The sequence below is a fragment of the Panthera uncia genome, chromosome C2, assembly GCF_023721935.1.
Source record: "Panthera uncia isolate 11264 chromosome C2, Puncia_PCG_1.0, whole genome shotgun sequence".
NCBI classification, from domain to species: Eukaryota; Metazoa; Chordata; class Mammalia; order Carnivora; family Felidae; genus Panthera; species Panthera uncia.
The window spans coordinates 111,384,362-111,404,304 of NC_064810.1; the positions used below are offsets into that span (position 1 = coordinate 111,384,362).

At 40.5% G+C, this 19,943-nt stretch overlaps 1 protein-coding gene and 1 pseudogene across 3 annotated transcripts in view; one reads left to right on the forward strand and one right to left on the reverse strand.

The window, feature by feature from the left end:
* Positions 1-9,490, reverse strand: part of TSC22D2 (TSC22 domain family member 2) — a 53,262-nt gene extending 43,772 nt beyond the window's left edge. For all 3 annotated transcript variants that reach the window (XR_007457539.1, XM_049629706.1, XM_049629705.1), the window contains exon 1: positions 7,411-9,490. Coding sequence is in view for 2 of the 3 variants with exons in the window: in XM_049629706.1 (XP_049485663.1) it covers positions 7,411-9,392 (1,982 nt within the window). In the remaining variant the exon portion in view is untranslated. The remainder of the gene's footprint in view (positions 1-7,410) is intronic.
* An 896-nt stretch (positions 9,491-10,386) lies between these two features.
* The window catches only part of LOC125921631 (protein SET-like), a 75,189-nt pseudogene continuing 65,632 nt past the window's right edge, over positions 10,387-19,943 (forward strand).

Consider the following 19,943-nt stretch of genomic DNA (forward strand, 5'->3'; position numbering starts at 1 on the left):
TCATATAGCCTGAGATCTTGAGAGGGCAGGATAGTCTTATTTCTTTATACCAGTACTTACTCTTAAGGGAACACAAAGAAAGTTTAAATGACTGACATTGTTACTTTAAATGTTTTCTTGGGCTTCCAACCTACTTGATGAGTATCTGTGAGCTTAATTTTTTTTTCTTTCTTTTTTTGGTCACATGATAGTCTGGTGGCAAGAAGGCTTAAGTTGGCAGACATATATATATGTCTAAATATACAGAGTCACATACAAGAAACTTTAAAATCTAACCAAGTCTCAAACTCCTTCTTTACCAATGAGGAAAACTGAGAGAAGTTAAAAAAACTTAACCAAAGAACCTGGCTAAGTGGTAGAAAAGTCACGACCAGAACATAACTATTATACATCTTATAACATCATGACTTTTCTGGCTTAAAACAATGTCTCCCTTTCTCTTAACATCTATACCATGGAATTACATTTTCAGATCAGAAGATTCTTGGTATGACTCACCAAGAGGTGATCAAGAGAGCAGTTTGGACAATGAAATACTAACACTTCTGTGATGTATGCTTGCCATACATACTGTATTATGTATGGATTATTTACAAATTATTTGTATACCTCATTTAATCCTCTCAAACTCTTCAACACAGATATTATCCTCATTTTTCGTATGGGGAAACAGGAGGCTTAGAAAGCTAAATAACCAGCTCAAGGTCAAAATGCCTCAGGTATGTAGCACAGCTGGGTTTTCAGCCCAGGCATGTCTGACTCCACTATCTGTAAATGGCCATTCATATGACATGCTAATACATAATTAAACATACTACTGATTTTACTTGACCAAGAGCCTTCCTCTCCTTGTTTTTGCTTTGTTTTCAAAGGCAAGGGAGACCGAATACAAGTCAAGCAAGGATAGGTTTTGGTTTAACTTACAAAACTATTTAGTTCTCTACTTAATTCTAATTCTACTTTAGAAACTAGTTGGTTTTAAACTTTGCTTTGGGTATCCTTCATTCACAGATTAAACAATCTACTTGTGTAATAATGAAGAGGGATACCCTAAAACATTAAAAGTAACATTTAAAATACACCAGCATTATTTATAATAATTTACATATTAATCAGTTTCTATATATTAATATTCTTTCATCAGATTTTATTTTTTTTTAATTTTTAACATTTATTTATTTGGGGGGGGGGCAGGAAGAGAGAGAGAGGGACACAAAATCTGAAGCCATTCCTCTGAGCTGTCAGCACAGAGCCTGATGCAGGGCTCAAACTCAAGAATACAAGATTATGACCTGAGCTGAAGTCGGACGCTCAACGGACTGAGCCACCCAGGTGCCCCTGTTTCACCAAATTTTAGTGAAAGCTTATGGGGAAAGAGGCTTTAAGTAATTTAACATTCAGACTTCACTTGTTTGTCTTGCCTACTCTAATTAGCAAGGCACTTATTAATAGTCTATGTCCTAGGTGAACACACTATTAAAATTATTAACTCAGTGATCTGCAGAAATTTCACATAACTATCACATATAATGCATGACTTAATAAGACTTCATTCTTTTTAACAAATGTAAGCTTGGGTACAAAGAAATAAAACTAAATACTTAAATCTAATTTGGGGCTTTAAATTTGAGAAGCAATCCAGAAAAGCATGGATGCAATTTAATTCACCTGGTTTAAAAGCAGAACTTATAGGGGCGCCTGGGTGGCGCAGTCGGTTAAGCGTCCGACTTCAGCCAGGTCACGATCTCGCGGTCTGTGAGTTCGAGCCCCGCGTCAGGCTCTGGGCTGATGGCTCGGAGCCTGGAGCCTGTTTCCGATTCTGTGTCTCCCTCTCTCTCTGCCCCTCCCCCGTTCATGCTCTGTCTCTCTCTGTCCCAAAAATAAATAAAAAACGTTGAAAAAAAAAAAATATAAAAGCAGAACTTATAAACATAATTTTTAAAGATAAAAGCAGATAATACCTTAAATACCAGTCAAATCTGAAGTGTATATATTAAAATATATTATGAAAGTCACATAATGATGTATGGGAATGATATGAATTGGTTATTGTTCCTAAATCTTTATGGAGAAGTTTTTGCCCTGAACAATACTAGCTTAAGAATGTAACAAATATTGAGTAATTTGGTATGTTCAAGAAATGCTGTGGGAAAGACCCAAATTATACCAATGACTCAGGTATGCACATTCTTTGTGGATGTAGTAATTTGTTTTATACCATCTAAAACAGCAGCTTCAAATCACAAGTCCACTTGGTTTAGTATAAAGAAAAAACTAACCTAAGGGATTTATTTCAATTCAGGAATTTTGCTATACATACCCCTTAAATACTGTCAATTAATAAGATTTCTTCTTAAAACCTGCTCTTCGGGGCGCCTGGGTGGCTCAGTCGGTTGAGCGTCCAACTTCGGCTCAGGTCACGATCTCACGGTCCCGTGAGTTCGAGCCCCGCATCGGGCTCTGTGCTGACTGCTCAGAGCCTGGAGCCTGTTTCAGATTCTGTGTCTCCCTCTCTCTCTGACCCTCCCCCGTTCATGCTCTGTCTCTCTCTGTCTCAAAAATAAATAAACGTTAAAAAATTAAAAAAAAAACAAAAAACCTGCTCTTCCCATTAATAAGAAATTAATAAGAAACATCATCATTCAGGCTACATTTATCCAGACAGACCTGTTTTTATAAACCCTTTCTTCCTCATACTTAAAGAGTATTTAAATTGCAATGCAATTAAGAAATAAACAGTTATCTGTTCAGAAAAGGAAATACATATTGGTCTAAAACAATTATTAAGAAAAGAAATTAGATGGCTTTTTCTCACTAGTAACAAGTGTTGCTGTTCCTTCTGAGACCGTATTTCATGTCATTTCGCTCTATTTTCTTCTGTCTTGGTTATGTGCCATCACTCTCTAACTCCCCCTGCCCCAACTTCTGCTATTTTAGGAAAGAAAAGTCAAGACCTTTTTATATTCCCCTATCAACCATTCTTCAGTAAAGAGACTCATTTTGGTTTCTTTACCATCTGATTGTTGGGGTGCTCTTTGTTACTAGGACACTAGAGAGCAGGACTGCTTCCAATCTCATCTGGTGCACAGAAAGACTAAACTCTATTCCAAATGACCAAGTACCAGATCCATAAATCCAGTATCATGTTTTACGATTTCCAAATTAGTGCTATCAGAATTCTCAACAAATTAATATTACATTTATTCTCAGGAAGTAGAAAACATTTATACCACACTACCAGTACTGTTAAAAAAAAAAAAAAAAAGACTTCCAATAGAAGCAATTTAGTTTAACATACCCTACTTCCTCCACAGGGAAAAAATAGTGTTACTAAAATAGTTACTTAGAGTGTGTCTTACCCACACACATATAAGCCATTATGTTTTCTAATGGTTATCCAATGTTTAGCCTATAGAATTTAGTTCATATAAAAATTTAAATATATATGTCTCTGTTTAAAAAAAAAAAGTCATACTCCTGATAAAACTCAGTTTTGGGAATTTTGGGTACTTTTGGACCATCAATCTTTCCGGAAATCTATGATAATTTCCTTTACTTAAAGCCATGTTTATAACCAAAGTATATTTTAGTAATCAGTGTGGCACTCTGATGGATCCACCATTTATCAGTTTTCATACTAAATAATGTCACTCACACGCAGGATTTTACACTGATTACAAAATCCTTGGTAAGAGTACGTAAGATAATATCTAGTGTGTGTGACTTAAACATCAACTGTAAATCTAGTAGGGCAAAATTATCTCTACAACTCAATATAGATAAAGAAACAAAAGCTCCCAAGAAATACAGATTCAGCTAAGGAGCTTTCATTTGTAAAGACTAAATGTAGTGAGACTTTTTGAGCTCTAAGAAGTATCTATAGATTTTATGATAAAGGTTAAGAGTTACAATCTCTTGATATACATTTGCATAATCTTCTCACTTAAACAGCAAGTTAAAAAGCTCTGTTAAAAGTGTGTGTGTATATGAGATATATGTATAACTGCAGCAACAAAATTTGTATATATAGCACATGTCAGGATACACCACTTAACATTCACAATTTATAATACTTAATCAGTAGTCATTAGCAAACTACACAAATAAAACCATTAACAAGATATAGAGATATTGGCCACTAAGGGATCCTTACAATCAGGTTTTCAACAATCTTTTGGTTGTAGTTGACAGTTCACAATTGCATCCATTCATAAGAGTTCCTGGAATGTGGCCTACAGAGTTCACATTGGTCAGCTGTCTGTGGAAAACGATCTGCGCTGTGCTCCCTTTCCAAAAGGGAATATTTTGCACTCCTCCCCATTTACAGAAAAGGAGTCTGTTAAGGGTACAGGTAATTTAAACAAATGTTGTAACTTCCACTGTAAAAGTGGCTGTTTTTTTTATGAACTATATTTTCAACCATTATTATATCCTCCAGTTTACACAAAATCAGTTTGAAGAATCAACAACTGACATAAGCCTTTACAATGAGAAAGGCTAGAATAATATGTAAATTTTATGGTAACTGATAATAGAGAGTCAAAAGGCAATGTTAACTAAGAACTTTAAAACATCTTCTTGCTTTCTATATACAACCATCAGCCCTCTTAAAGGTATATTATTAAAATGTATTATTAGAAGATCCTCTTCTTCAAAATGAATGGTCACAAAACGAAGCCTTCCTTTAGGTAATGGAACCAAAATAACAAGATAAAGTTTTCAATATATCAAACCAAAGAATCATTGGTCTGGTCAGTCATTTTTGTTAATCTTCCATTTTCCTTCCTTTTCTCAAAGGACTAAGCTATGTTTACTGATATCTTCTTTAAAAAAAAAAAAAAAAAGCAAGTATTTATAAATTTTTAGGATCTGAAATTTGTCAACCTATTCACAAAGTTAAAGTCATAATTACTCAATATCTCCCACTCTAATATGTTTTATTTTGCATTCAAATGACTGCAACTAAAATTGTATGCAGATTTTAACTTAAGAAGGCAACCCCAAATCACCATATTAAAATTATGATTTTGTTAGTACAGTTTCCTCAAAAATAGTCATCTCAGTAATTTAAACATACACCTAGAAAAACTGTGTCATTTAATTTCAAGCATACAACTTTAAAATGCCCTCTCTTTTACAAAGCCTTTCCATTAAAAACAAAAGCAAAACAAAAAAACTATTTCTACTTAATGGATTTATTCCTTCACCAGGTGTGTTGGTCCAGTGACAAAAGAGTCAAATGTGTAAGATTACATCTTGAAAACTAGCATGTTAAATTAAAAACCAATGAAAAACTACAACAAAAGTAAGAAATGCACATTTGATAAACAATGCAGATTTTAAAAGACTGGGAGGGGAAGGGAAGTACCACATTTAATACAGGACTGCACACATATCAAAACCTCTGCACTGGATTAACTGTTGCAGTAAGAACAGATATGGTAGTATCTGTGGTTCAAACATTCACACTGGGAAATAAGATTCTTAAAATTATCAACTTTTTTAATAAAATAAGAGGATAAATAATTTCATCTTTGAGGTCATACCCTAAAGAATACATCCCAGAGTTTCCATTTGTCAACAGATCTCTCTGCTTCATGCCATATCATCATATTCAAGTCCTGAAGAATGTAATTACATATGCTGTAAACTGAGAAAGGTGTGAGGAGGAGAGAAAATACATTCTTCATTCATAGATGTGCATGTGCTTTGCAAGGAGAGGGTGTGGTTTGGGAAACCAGTCATTTCTTGAGGAGATATGGGGACAATGTACAACAGGAACAGAGAGGCAAGCAAATGGTTATTTACCAACCCATCAGAAAAAAATGGCTTCTGGTAGCTAGAAAAGGGAAGATACCTGTTGCCTCTTACCAAAGGTAAACAAACAAACTCAATCTGCACTTCAAGTGTACCCCTATGTGTGAAAAGTGAAATATGGGAGCAGATGTAAAGAGATTTTTCTGAATGGCTTGTGGAATCAGTTTCTTTACTTGGTAGTCCCATCCATATAAAATTTCTCAATGACTAGCTAGCTGAGCTCACTTATGGACACGTGGTATTCTCTAAGAGTTCTCAAATGGAAGAAAGACTCCCAACAAGCAAGTCACCTACAAAAAAAGATGAACTTTGAATTACAAAAAGCAGAGAAGATGAATTTCAGTGAGCAATTTTCAAACCAACAAAAGTATATAACAAAAATACAAGGCTAATTAGAAATGAAAAGTTAAGAAAAGAATGTGAAGGAACTCAGAAGACACAGAGGAAGAAAAAGCTTTAACAGATCTCATTGTCCTACATACCAATTATTCTAGAAATCCATAAAGATATCTTTTAATCTTTTAAAATTAACCTCTCTCAAAACAAAAATCCCAGCAAATAAATGCCTAACTGTAAAGTACCTGGAACTTTCTCTGTAATTTTAAAATGTAATTTTAAAGCTTTGTAACAAGTCGGTTTTTAAAAATTTGCAATATATGTCAAATTTCCCTGTGACATTTCCTCAAAACCACTTAAAATCCTCAATGAACCATAACCAAACATCAACTATTATAGAATTGGTATGGCAATACACCAACTTTCAGTTAAACCATTAAAAAAGCATCCCTTAAATAGAGGGAGCCAATTGTTGACACGAATACTTTTACTAATCATATTACTCTAATTTCAAGAACTGTAGCTTTTACTACTGTCAAAGAATCTTATTTCATACCTCCCTTTCCTGTAGCTAAAAGAAAAAGAAAAACTAATGGAAGAGAGTATCTTTCAAACACATTTGCTTTAAAAAACAAAACAAAAAAAGGACCTTAATGAAGTCACTGGGAAGCCTCCTGACCTTATTTCTATCTCCTTTTATTAAAAAGGCTGGAGGACAATATGATCTTCAAAGCCGGGCTTGACATTTCACCATTCTCTCTCCAGCCTCTCCGGATACACTGGAAGAGATACCTTACATGGATCTTTCCCCATTAGAGGACCTCTGGTTTTCCAGAATGGAAAAATTCAAATTTTATGTCTTTGTATCAAAACTCACACTGACAGAACTCTCTTGCCGTAAGTGTTCAAGTGTGACTGTTGCCTAAGAAAAGAACAATCCAATAGGGCATAGTCTAGTTACCACCTGTAAATGTACAGAATTAAGCTTAAATCCACCTTTTTGAATAAACAAATGTTGTGCCTTATCCACGTCAGTGCTTTTAAACGACAAGACCAATTTTCTCATTACACACCGTTACATTAGCAATCTAAAACCAATGCCCTTTCAAGAACTGACAAATCTTAATAAACACAAAGAAATTTTTGTATTTAAAAATGCTAAGGGCCTCAAGTTGAAAAAAAGAACTCAAGCTGCATTCTAAACTGCAATGTTTGGTCAAGCATTTCTAACAAATATTTTAAATAAGATTTCCATACCTGTCTTCATCACCATCAACAGGAATAGCTATGCTGAATACAGAGGTGGCCAAACTGTTCATAGGTGTTAACTGAAGGGGGTTTGCCAGGGCATCTGCAACAGGAGGCTTCACAACAGGCTTATTTTCAGCAATGAGAGAAAGTGGTGGTTGAGGTAGGGGTTCTGATTTTCTTCTAGTATCGTCAACTTGCCCGACTAAAGGTTGGGTCTGAGTCTGAAACTGGCTTAAGTCAGACTGTGGTAGACTTGTTGGTACACTGGGTGTGCCTTGCGCTAAGGGCAGCCCAACATGCTGGATTACGCTGCCGCTCCTGCTGACTGGCGTATGGCTGCTCAGCTGCTGCGACTGGACCAGAGGCGCGGGTACATTTGGCATAGTAACAGAGGTGGTAGACACACTAGGCACGCTTGGAGCGGGCACGGCTGCAGGCACGTTTGGAACTCCGGGCAGCACGGCGTGGGGGCCGCCAGGCACGGCCGACGGCGCACCACTGCCGCCCATCTGCGGCGGAGGCACGGACTGGGGCTGCCCGGTCCCAGGGGGAACCAGGCCCGGCTGCACCGCGCATCCTACAGCGACCAGGGGCACTCCAGCCGGTTGACCAGGCGCGGCCTGCCCGCCCTGCGCGGGTCCCGGCCCCGGAGCCACGGCTTCACCGGGCAGGGAAGACGCGCCTATTATCTGCGCACCCACCGTGGAGGCATTCTGGCCGGTGCCCACCGGCAGGCTGGCAGGCGTGGCGAGGCTCGCTCCGGCGCCGGTGGACGAGGGCTGAGCAGGGCTTGGCGGCTGCAGGCCGGCCACGTGCGGCTGTAGGTACTCACTCTGCCCCGTGGGCTGGACGGGCAGCAAATGCCCGGGCGGGAGCGGAGGCTGGGGGTACGCGAACTGCGGAGGCTGCTGCGTCGCTGGCGCTGCGAGGGTCGGGACGGGCTGCGGCGGCAGGGGCACGCCGGGCTGCGTCAGGGTTACATTCGTCAGCGGCAGACCCTGTCCGTTGGGCCCCTGCGGGAGGACGCCGGGGCCGGCTCCCTGGGGCTGGCTGGGCTGCGGGGCTGCCATCATCTGCTGCGGCCCGGCCGCGGCTCCCGGGAACGGCGGCACTGGAGCCGCGCTTTGAACCACAGCCCCACCTACGGGCGGCGGTGGCTGTGGCTGCCCAACGCCAAAACTCTGCGGCTGGGCCGGGGCGGGCTGGCTCATTTTCTCCGACGGGGGTAGCTGTGACACAGCAGTCAAGGAACTGTCAGTTCCCGAGTCGGGCCCGTGCGCCCCCGGCATGGAGGCCACCACCACCACCACCGACCCTCCGGTGGCGCCCAGGCCGCTGTCCCGCTCCGCAGTCTGGTCAAAAGTACTGCTGTGTCTAATGCAATCCCCGGACCTGGTCAGGACGCTGCTGTCCGAATCCCGCTCATAGTATTCCATACACGTCCATCGGCCGCGGCGGTAGGGCTCCCCGCTCCCGTGGTCCAGCTTGATCACGCGAAATCGGGAACTGCAAGTGGTGGGGGGCTGCGATGGGGCCGCAGTCCCTGGCCCGGCAGACGAGCCCGCGACCGGGGGACCGCCGGGTGCCCCCGCGGAGGGGGCCGAGGTGGCGGCCGCCGCCGCCGCCGCGGTACTGGCCAGCGCCCCAGCCACGCTCCGGGCCGAAACGGCTCCTCCTCCGTTGGCGGGAGCAGCCGCCGCGGCCGCCAGCTGCCCGTCCAGGAGGAGGTTTGGGGAGACGGTCCCGGGAGTCTCCGCATCCCCAACATTGTTGAGCGTCTCTTCCGAGGAGCTGCGCTCACAGACCTCCTCAGGGCCATAATCCGTGGCCCGAGAGACGTCGAATATCTCGGAGGAGACGTCCTCCGTACGTGACTCGTCCGGGTCGTCCAGGCTCTCGGTGTCCTCGGTGATGCTAGTGGCCACCTGGGCCGTGGTGACACTAGTGATCTGGAAGCAGCTCTTCTTCTTGGCCGGCATCTTGGACATGGTGAGGAAGGCTGGAGGGCAGAGAGGCACGCCGGCTCCTCTGCGATCTTGCCGGAAACCAGGAAGGGCAGAGCAGGGGCGCCCAAAGACAAAGTCCGCGTCCGCGCTGGGGTCTGAGGCCCGCCGCTGTGAAAAGTCACTGGCTGATCCGGACGCTGGCCGCCCTGCGAGACATCCTCCTCCCCGTTTCCTTCAGTGTCGGTCTCTCCGGCTCTGCCCCCGTCGCACTCGCGCGGCGGCTCCTCCTTCCTTTTCGCCTCCCGCAGTCGCGGCGCCTCGATTCAATCCCCTCAGCGGCGGCGCGAGCGCGATCCCAGGGGCGGGCCGGCTGCTTCCTCCTCCCGTCTCCGGGGCCGCCGTGGTCAGTCCAGCTCGACGCTCGGCGCGGTCAGCAGGCCGGGCTGGGGGTGGGAGTGGGAGGGCGAAGGGGAGGAGGAGGCGGCGGCGTGAGGGGCGGTGCTGCCCCGCTCGGGCTCCTCAGGCCAGTGCCGGCGTCAGCTCTGGGCTCTCTCGGACGCTGAGGGAAGGGGAAGGAGTGGCGAGTCTGGAGCCGGGGATTCCTAATTCAGCCAGGAGCGGCGGGCCGGGGCTGGCTGAAGGTCCGCGGGCGGGCGGCGGAGCTTCGGCGCGGGCGGGCGGCCCCCTCCCCGGCTTTAGCCGGAGCTCAGCCCCAGGGACATGTCGACTGTCTCTGGCGGAAACCCGCTCCGGGGGAGGGGAAAGCAAGCTCGGTCCTCCCCTTACAGGGGAGCCACCCCCGCGGGCGGGCGGCGGCGGTCTCGGCCTCCCCTCGCGGCTCCTGAGAGAGTGAGGGGCGGCGGTGGTGGTGGTGGCGGCGGCGGCCCGCTGGCCGGCGAGCGGAGGCGCTCCGGCTGTGTGAGGTAGCGGTGGTAGCTTCTTCGGCTCCTCCTCGATGCGCCCGGCTCGCAAGCCCCGGAGAAACTGAAATTCAAACTGCTGAAGCGGCGGCTGCAGCTCCCTCCCCTCCGCCAAGATGGGGCTGAAATGGCCGCGCCAGGGATGCTGGGAGGAGCAGCAGCCCGGCTGCCGCCGCCGCTGTCGACTAAAATGCCGCCGCTGCCGCAGCCACCGCCAGCGCCGCAGCCGCCGCCGTTCCGTGACGCGCCGGCGTCGTGACGTCACCGCCCCGCCCCCTCCGGTTTCCTGCAGTTTCGCGTGGAGGCTGGAGGGGGGGAGGCGGTGGGCGGGACTAAAGGTTAAAAAAGGGGAGCGGTTTTTTTTCTTTAATTTAAAATTTTTTAAATTTAAAATTTAGGCCGTAGGTCTTTAAGAGTTGAAGAGCTAAAGACTCTTGAATGCCAAGCCTGGAGGAGCTTACAACCGCGCCAGTTTTGTTCCGAGGCACTGGAAGACTGGATGGAGGTCATGTGCTGTGTCTAATGTTTAGCAGAATCTTACAGAAACAAGGGCAATAGAAATGAGAGTTAGGGAGATTTAGCCAGGATAAAGAGGGAAACCGCTGGAGGAACCGAATCACTTGAAAAAGTCTTTTCTGAAAATAAATGTTCACCACTGTAGTCAGAAGAGTGAAATGTCGAGAGAAATGGGGATGATTAACCAAGAATAGCAAGCCAGATTGAGTCAGAAAACTGATCTTTCAGCCAGAAATTCTGTCTCCAACAATGGCATCAGGAGATGGTTACTTGCCCAGGGTGAGGTCAGTTTAAAAAAAGATTAGAGGTTACCAACATATTCCTGATTTTCCTGAATTTGCTGTAATTCCAGGGTCGAAGAGTTCATTTAAACTCTTGAGACTGTTTTTACTTTCAGCACGAAATCAGCTTATGGGCTCCATAAATGTAGAACCTACTGCGTTAAATAGTTATGGTTCTTTCTTTTGTTTATTCTGAAACTCTTAGTTGGAGCCAGAGTGTTAACATGGTTTGAATTGGGCCATGAACAACCAGAACAAGTCAGAAAGCACCCTTTCCTCTCCCAGTACAGAGAGCAGTTACCAAAGTACTGGAGACTTGATTATCTTTTAGCTACTTCCTGGCAAAAGCAAATGGTAAGGCCATTCTCTTAAACAGTTAAACAAAATGGGGAACGTGGCTCTTGAACTTTGACACACTAATATATCACTTAGGTAAAATCCAAGAAATCTGGAAATCAAGATTTCATATCACAGTTTTAGCAGTCATATCATGATGACTTACATAAATCAGTTAACCATTATGCTCAGTTCTCTAATCTTTGAAGAGTAGAAATACTTTTTATCCCCAAAGATGTTTCAATAATGACAATTGACTAGTAATTTTTAGGTCCTTAGTTGTAAATATAATATACAGACATATGTCTTTTAACCTTAGTCGAAACCATGTCCTCCAAACCCAAGTGCATGAGGTCAGGATGTGAAATAAGACCAGATAATAACATCCCTGTTTGTTAAGAAGATGGGAGAGAGTAAAGGAACAAAGGGTAACGTTATGCTGCTATTGTGGCAGAGATAGCTGATGGAATATTTCATTTCTAAATCTCTAATTTCAGTAATTGTTAGAGATTGTTCCATTAATAAGTTAGATCAACTGGTTAAATCCAATATAAACTTAACAAAAGCTTAATTTAATTTTGCATTTACTTGCCGTATTATTAAAAATGGTGATCAATTGGGGCGCCTGGGTGGCTCAGTCGGTTAAGCGTCCGACTTTGGCTCAGGTCATGATCTCAAAGTTTGTGAGTTCCAGCCCTGCCTTGGGCTCTGTGCTGACAGCTGGGAGCCTGGAGCCTGCTTCAGATTCTGTGTCTCCCTCTCACTCTGCCCCTCCCCTGCTTGTGCTCTGTCTCTCACAAATGAATAAACGTAAAAAAAAATTTTTTTGTAAATAAAAAAATGGTGATCAATTTTGGAAAAATAAGTACCAGATGCCTGCTTATCCCATTACATTATCTTATTACATAAACTTCCTGATTACTTGTTATGATACTCTTAAATCACACACTTAAAGGAAAAGCCTTAAGTAATCTGTAAGATCATTTCTCCTTAAAGAACATGTAAAGGATTATGAAATGACAATGATGATAAAGATAATTTAGAAGAGATCTGCAAGTGGGCTATATTTTTGATAAGAATGGGGTTAAGGATGTTAAAAGACATCTTAGCAAAAAATAAGAGGTATAAAGTTAAAATGTTTTATTTATATGCTTAAAGATTTTTGTGTGTTTAAGACAATAAAATAGTTCTCTTGAAAGTAAGTTTTCCAAAAGTCTTAAAGGCCCTAGCTTCTTTTATACATTCGCTCCTTAGAGATGTAGAGAATTTATTGCATAAAACTGCTATGAAGAAATGGTAAAAATTCTGGTTGTTAAAAATAGATTTGAAAGCATTTTACAGAGGAAAAAAAAATCATAATTGTCATCAAACAATGCACAACTATGTAATGCATGGTTCACCCACAAAGGATTAAAATCCTCCACATAACTAATTAAAGTGATAGGAAGCCAGATGTACCAGCCAGGATATACACTCTGTGTGAGGAGAGCTGATAATAAGTGAAATGGTAGCCTAAGTCACTGAAACTGGGGAGACCTCTGGAGTCCCAAACCTCAAGACTAAGGGTTTTAATACAACTATGCTGGCTCCATGCTTACACCAGAAACTACATGTGGAAGCTGTGGGAGTCCTTGATGACTGCTCCAGAGCACCCAATTTGAGTGTCCTACATCTTATACTTCCCTCAAAGACTTACTTTAAAGCCACGTATGGGCGGTAGGTTTAGGAAGAACAATGCAGGGGGGAAAGAAAAAAAAAAAACAATTGCCAACAACTTAGAAACTAAGGACTGTTTCCACTGATGGTCAGAAAAAACAAAACCAAACTGAACCAAACACTACAACCACAATAGCAAGATTCCTTTGTTTGAGAGTATCATACTCCAAATTCTGCTAGGTTATTATCTAACCATATCAGTACCAGATGGTAAATTGTTTCATAGTCACAGGATCCTGGAATGTGCACTACAGATACTCAAGAAAACCTTATTTTTTTCAACAAATACATATTACATTTAAAATAGTAATAGTATATTAAATACTCTGGGATAGAGAAAAAGACTCATACTTTCAGGAGAAATTAAGCAACTGCCTAGACTAAGAGAAGTAACATTCGGAATTAATGCTATCGGTCAGTGACATTTATTGAGCACTCCCTGTGTGCATTAAGAATTGGACAGCTTGTGTCCTCGCCAACAACTTTTTCTGGGATTTAGAAATAGCTTGTGTTTACTTTCTAAATTTTTATTACCAACATGCTGGAAAATACAAAATGGAGGACTACTTTTCAGGTTTCAAAAAGCATTTGCTAGAAATAAATATCAGTTGTCTGAACAAGTAGTCCTCATTTATTACTATGGTTTTCCTGGGGTTCTATTTCTGGGACAATATCTTACTAATAACCACTTGCACTGAGGCCATTGTATAATATTGTCTGAAAATCAAACAACAACAACAACAACAACAACAACAAAACAATGCTGCAATGAAAGAAGACTAAGCATAGTGAAATTCCATAAATACTTTTATAAAAGAAAACATAATCTGATTGAGATACACAATCTTTTCACCACTTGAGAGCAAATGAAGTGTGTAAAAATTTCAAATTTAAGAAAAGTTCTATTAGACAGTCTTCTGAAGTTTGATATACTATGAAACAATAGTGTCTTTTTTAATAGGGAAGATTGCCTTGAGTCCCAGTGATCTTTGAAGTTCAGGCAAAATATAGCAATTTGGTGGGAGGAAATGGTGCATTTTGAATAATAAATATAGTGTCCTATTAAAGCATGTTTTCTTCTATTATGGCACTTAACTTAGAATCTAAAATATTAATTATGTAGTTCTGAAATCTATCTTAATGCTGCAATGTAGGGCAACTTCAACAGAAAATCTATTAGTGACTATATTACCTTTAAATACACACACACACACACACACACACGCACACACACACACGCTACTTATGACCACTTGGGATACAATTAAAGAAATCTACATCGCCTAATTTGAGAAAACTTGAGATCAAGAGTAAGCTTCAGTTTTATTTTAAACTTGTCTTGCAACTGTTGACAAATCCATTAATCCCTCAGTCTCCCATTACTAAAAAGAAGCAACATTGTGGTGAAGAGGCATTAAAACCACCATTCCCACTGAAAGAATAGATGGAAAAAGATAACACACGTGGCAGTGTTTTGGTGTCTTTGGAAGAAAAGATGGCAACTCACTGTGATATTATTGACAGTCACATTTTCAATGCAATTTGTCAATTAAAAAAGAAAGTTACTTGGGCCACCTGGCTGGCTCAGTGGGTAGAGCATACAACTCTTGATCTCAGGGTTGTGAGTTCAAGCCTCACGATGAATGCAGATATTACTTAGAAATAAATAAAAACCTTTAAAAAAGGTTACTAGATTACATGATTTTATGAAGAAGCCATATTCTGTCATAGATGAGCTAGTTATTTAAAGACATTTAATGGAAAATCTTTTGGTAAGGTGAATCATCACCATCTATTCTGTCTTTCTTGTGTATGTGAATTTGGTGTATGCATGTGTAATTATGTTATTACTTCAAGTGGTAGTATACCTGTAATTTTAAGTTGTAACGTTAATACTCACAAAAGAACACTGAAAGATATTGCCAATTCTAGACTTCTAGGTTATAGTTCTTCTGTATGTTACTATTATCAGCTTATGAAGTTCAAAAAAATATGTTTTAGTGTAGAAACTTGTATAAACTGGATCGAGACATGAGGGATGGTCTAAGTGTTGACTGATAATCTGAAGGTCATTCTAACTTGGCTGATTGGACTACTTTCAATTCATAGTAAACAGTGGTTGAAAGGCACAAATAGAATCTTGACTACTTTGTATTAGCAGTTGTGTTTTAATTCCAAAATAACTATCTCTTTAGTCGTTGGAAACAAAACACTTTTAACATTTAACTTTAGAATACTTGAAATCCTACTTTGACAGCATTCATACTCATTAAAAGCTCAACCCATGACCCATGTTTGCACAAGGATTTGGGTGTTACTTAAAATGGTTACGTAATGAGCTGCTCCTCTATAAATTAATTTTCACTCCTCTCCCCCATCTTTCACCTGATATCTTTGGAGAAGAAGGAGGCTAGCAAGAAATAAGGAAATAGGAAAATGCAAAATCAAGGTGAAATGCTAACCATAGGCTTGTTGCAGTTTTGGCCATCAAATATCTAATGAATAACTATAACTATTACTGTGACCCTCATTTTGTGATATTCACCTATTTTTTTTAACTAAATTGACTAGATACAAATATATTTTCATGTTCAAAGATTTAGAATAGTTTCTCCATCTTCACCCCATTTCTTCTGGATTGTGGTACTAATCGTTTTTGCATATTGCATCTGTTTGTTCAATAGCTGATTTACTTCTAGATTTTCAGTTTATAACTATTTCATTTATATTCGTTTGATAGGTTCTCCATCAATACAATGGTTCTACCCTTTCAGGAAAAAAAAGATCAACCCTTTCACAAAAATGTATATTTTAAAGAAAGATAAATTATGTGATAATGGTTCATTCATTTTCCATGTATTCTCCCCAAGTATTGCTTTAAGCAACTACTGAATTGCTTTAAGCTTAACTACTGCGTTTAAAATAATTTTGCTTATTAATATTTTATTTGAAATATTTTATGTTGATGGAAAAAAATCAAGCTTATATTTTGAACAAACAGCTCTGAATATCTTCTTATTTACTCATCTAATATATATTTAGAAGACTACTATGTGCTGTCTCTTTGCTAGACTTGGGGAACAGCTGTGAACTAGACAAAAGGAAAGTCTTTGTTCTAATAGGTCTTATATTTTAGAACAGGAACCGATGCCAAAGAAATCAATGAATAATGCGGTAATTTCAAAGATTCATAAGTGTGAAGAAGAAACAAACAACAGTGGAAGGTGGGGGCAAAGGCATCTTAGGTGTCTGGCTGGTGGGCTTTTTGTCAAAAGCCAGCATTTAAGAAAGAGAGGCAGACACAGCACAATGGCACTGTGGTAGAAATCAGTGTGTCGCAGGGGCATCTGAGAAGTAGGCAGGCACCAGATCTTAGGGACCTCGTTGGCCCAGTGAAAGAATTTGTATTTTACTTTAAATGTAATGAGAAGCCACAGGAGGGTTACAGGCACATGATTAACACGCTATGATTTACATTTAAAAAGAAACCTCTCTGTTTTCCTAACTTCTCATAGTTTAGAGTATGTGGTGTATTATATTCAGAAAGATCTGTTAAAAGAGTCAATGATACATTTCTTTTCATATGGTTATAATACTTGTCTCATACCAAAATGGTAGAAATATTTAACAACCTCTATGACATTTTTTATACAGAGATTTAATAACTTTATAGCACAACAACTGATTAAATACCTGTGAGAGACAAGTCTTTTTCTCAGTGAAACCCTAACTAATTTAATGTCAGTGATTTCGATTACTCAAGAACTTGAAATGCCCCACCTAAAAAAACCCAAAAAACAAAAACCAAACAACCCAACTCTGAACTACAGAGAAAAAGAAGGCATTTTGTTTAAAGGCAATTATTAGATAAGTGTGATAGAACCACCTGACAAGGAGAACTTCTAACAAGTAGAGCTAATTTTAGGGAGGCTCGGTGCTGAGCCTCATCTTTCCCATGAGATAAAAATATACATAGATAAATCTAGGGAGGATGGGAGATATTCAGTTAGTCATAAAAGAGCCACAAAGAAGGGACCCTTATGGAAAAGGTCGAAGGCAAGGTCATACAGTTCAGTATCGGTGGATTGCCTTTTCTTTCTTGTCCAGGTACAATTGAACAGTGGATAATTTTCACTCTGATTCATGTGCTCTCTCTTAGCAAGAGAATGCTAGAGTAGCCTTGTTTTTAATGAAGCTACACTCGTGTTCTGGTGGTGACAGCTGGCCTCACCACTTTCCTCACTCCTTCCTTTGTCTTCTCCCAGTTCCAGGTTTATGTGTATGAATGTTAAATTTATTCTTACCATCGTAAACTCCAAAGCAGGGCCAACATGTCTGGGAGCTTCAGCAGAGATAGATGGGTAAGCCATCCTTTTCTCTGAAGCACACAAAGTTATTTTCCCAGTGGAACATGGGAGAAGAAGCACCTACATGTTTTGTGCTACAGACCCCAGTGTGAATGTAAATGGGCTGCTATAAGTTCCAAACAAAGAAAGAAGTCTTGCTTCCCTTATCTAATACTTTTGAAATAGATTGTTTATTAGTTGATGAAATTTGGTGTTTGTATGATTATAAAGCATTAAGACTTTATCCTCTTTAACAAGGGTACACGTGTTCCCATATTGCATTTTTGTTAACTACCATTCCAAAACTCTTAAATTATTTTACAGCTTAATTATGAAGCTTACACATATTGATCATATTGCTTTATAATTGTATCTTGTTGTGGGTAGGAAAATATTACTTTAAACAAACTGTATAGTCCACCTGATTAATGAACTTTACATGTAGTTGACTTCTATTTTCAAAAAAATCAAACCATTTTAAAGATGAACATTTGTTATCATCTGATGATTTTTAAAAAATGATGAATGTGGTAGAATATTGAGTTAAAAAACATTAAACAAAATTGTATCTCACCTTTGAAAGAAGGTTACACGTATGCATAGGAAAAAAACTGAGGGGAAAATACATCAAAATTTAAATAGTAGTTATCTCTGGGTGATGAGGTTATTGGCTTTTTTTGTTTCATTTAAAAAATATTTTCCAAATTTTCTACAACAATCACATACAATTTTTATCTGAGTGTGTGTTACTTTTATATTAAAAAATGTACATTTCCATACTACCTAAATTAAAAGTAGCTTTGTAAAGGTGTAACAACAGATGAAATGACAATTTTAGTCATGTGATAAGCAACACTTTGTAATTTCTATCAAAAGATAAACTGCCCCTCAGTTTTGTTGAATTCCATCAAAAGGTAACATTAGGAATGAATAGTGCTTTTTCAGTTGAATCAAATTAATGCAAAAATGCTTTAAAGAGTTAATTTATGAAGTTAAAAAGGAATTTAAAAAGAAATTAAAAAAGACATAAAGGACAGAAGTGTAATTGAAATATAAGAAATAAAGTTGAATGAAAATGGGGTGTTGGGAAACCTTTGTTCTATTGTAGGCTCTGCAGAATTCTATGTAGCTGTGTGTCTTTGACCTCTCTGGGTGTCATATTCTTTATCTGTAAAATAAGGAGGTTGACTGAGAGCATTACTATTTTTGGTTCTAATATTTTATGAATCTAGAGTCCCAAAGGACAAATTTGGAGTCTTGGTTTTGCATGTGACAGCCAACATATAAATAGGTCCACAAAACATTTTTGCTTTAGCTTTGGTAATACTCAAATATGCTAATTATTGCCTGATTCCCCAAGGTACCCGCCTGCCTCGGGACCTTTGCATTTCCTGTACTTTCTGCTTATTGCCTGAAATATTTGCATGTCTAATTCCTTCACCTCCTTCAAGTCTTTGCTCAAATGTCACCTTTTCAGTGAGGCCTACCCTGACTACACTATTTAAAACTGCAAGCCTCTCCCACTTCCAGCTCCTATCCTCTTTCCTGCTTTATTTTTTTGCTGTTGCACTTGATAACTTTTTTTTAAAAAAAATGTTTTATTTATTTTGGGGAGAGAGAGAGAGAGAGAGAGCCCGGGAAGGGCAGAGATAGAGGGAGACACAGAATCTGAAGCAGGCTCCAGGCTCTTAACTGTCAGCACAGAGCCCGATGTGGGGCTCGAACCCACCATCCGTGAGATCATGAACTGAGCCAAAGTCGGATGGTAAACTGACTGAGCCACGGGGGGCCCCGCACTTAATACCTTTTAATACAGTATGTCATTTCCTTATTTTGTTTGTTGTCTATCTTCCCATGCTAAAATGGATTGCCAAGGAGAGCAAGGGCTTTCATCTGTCTTGTTCATTCTTGCATTTTTTTTTTGTTTTTAGTATGTATGCATTTTTATTCTAGACAGAGAGAGAGAGAGAGATGCAGGGAGAGGGGCAGAGGGTGGGAGAGGAAGAGAGAGAGAGAGAGAGAGAGAGAGAGAGAGAGAGTCTTAAGCAGGCTCCACACTCAGCATGGAGCCTGACACAGGGCTCAATCCAACCACCCTGGGATCATGACATGAGTCAAAATCAAAAGTACAATGCTCAACCCACTGAGCCACTCAGGAGCCCCAATTCTTGCATTCTGAAGGTGGTAGAGCCAGACACATAGATTTTTTAATAAATACTGTATAAATGAACTTTCCATGTTTATAATACCCTACAACATTTTCATTCACCATTATGAAAGTAAAGCAATAAATATGTCTAAAATCATGGAAGATTGGCACAGGGGAAATTCCCTGCAAAAAATAGGTACTTCATGTATCTTTAAGAGGAAATAAAAAAGAGGGGTGCCTGGGTGGTACTGTAGGTTGATCATTTGATGCTTGATTTTGGCTCAGGTCATAATCTCACAATTTGTGAGTTCCGGCCCCATGTCAGGCTC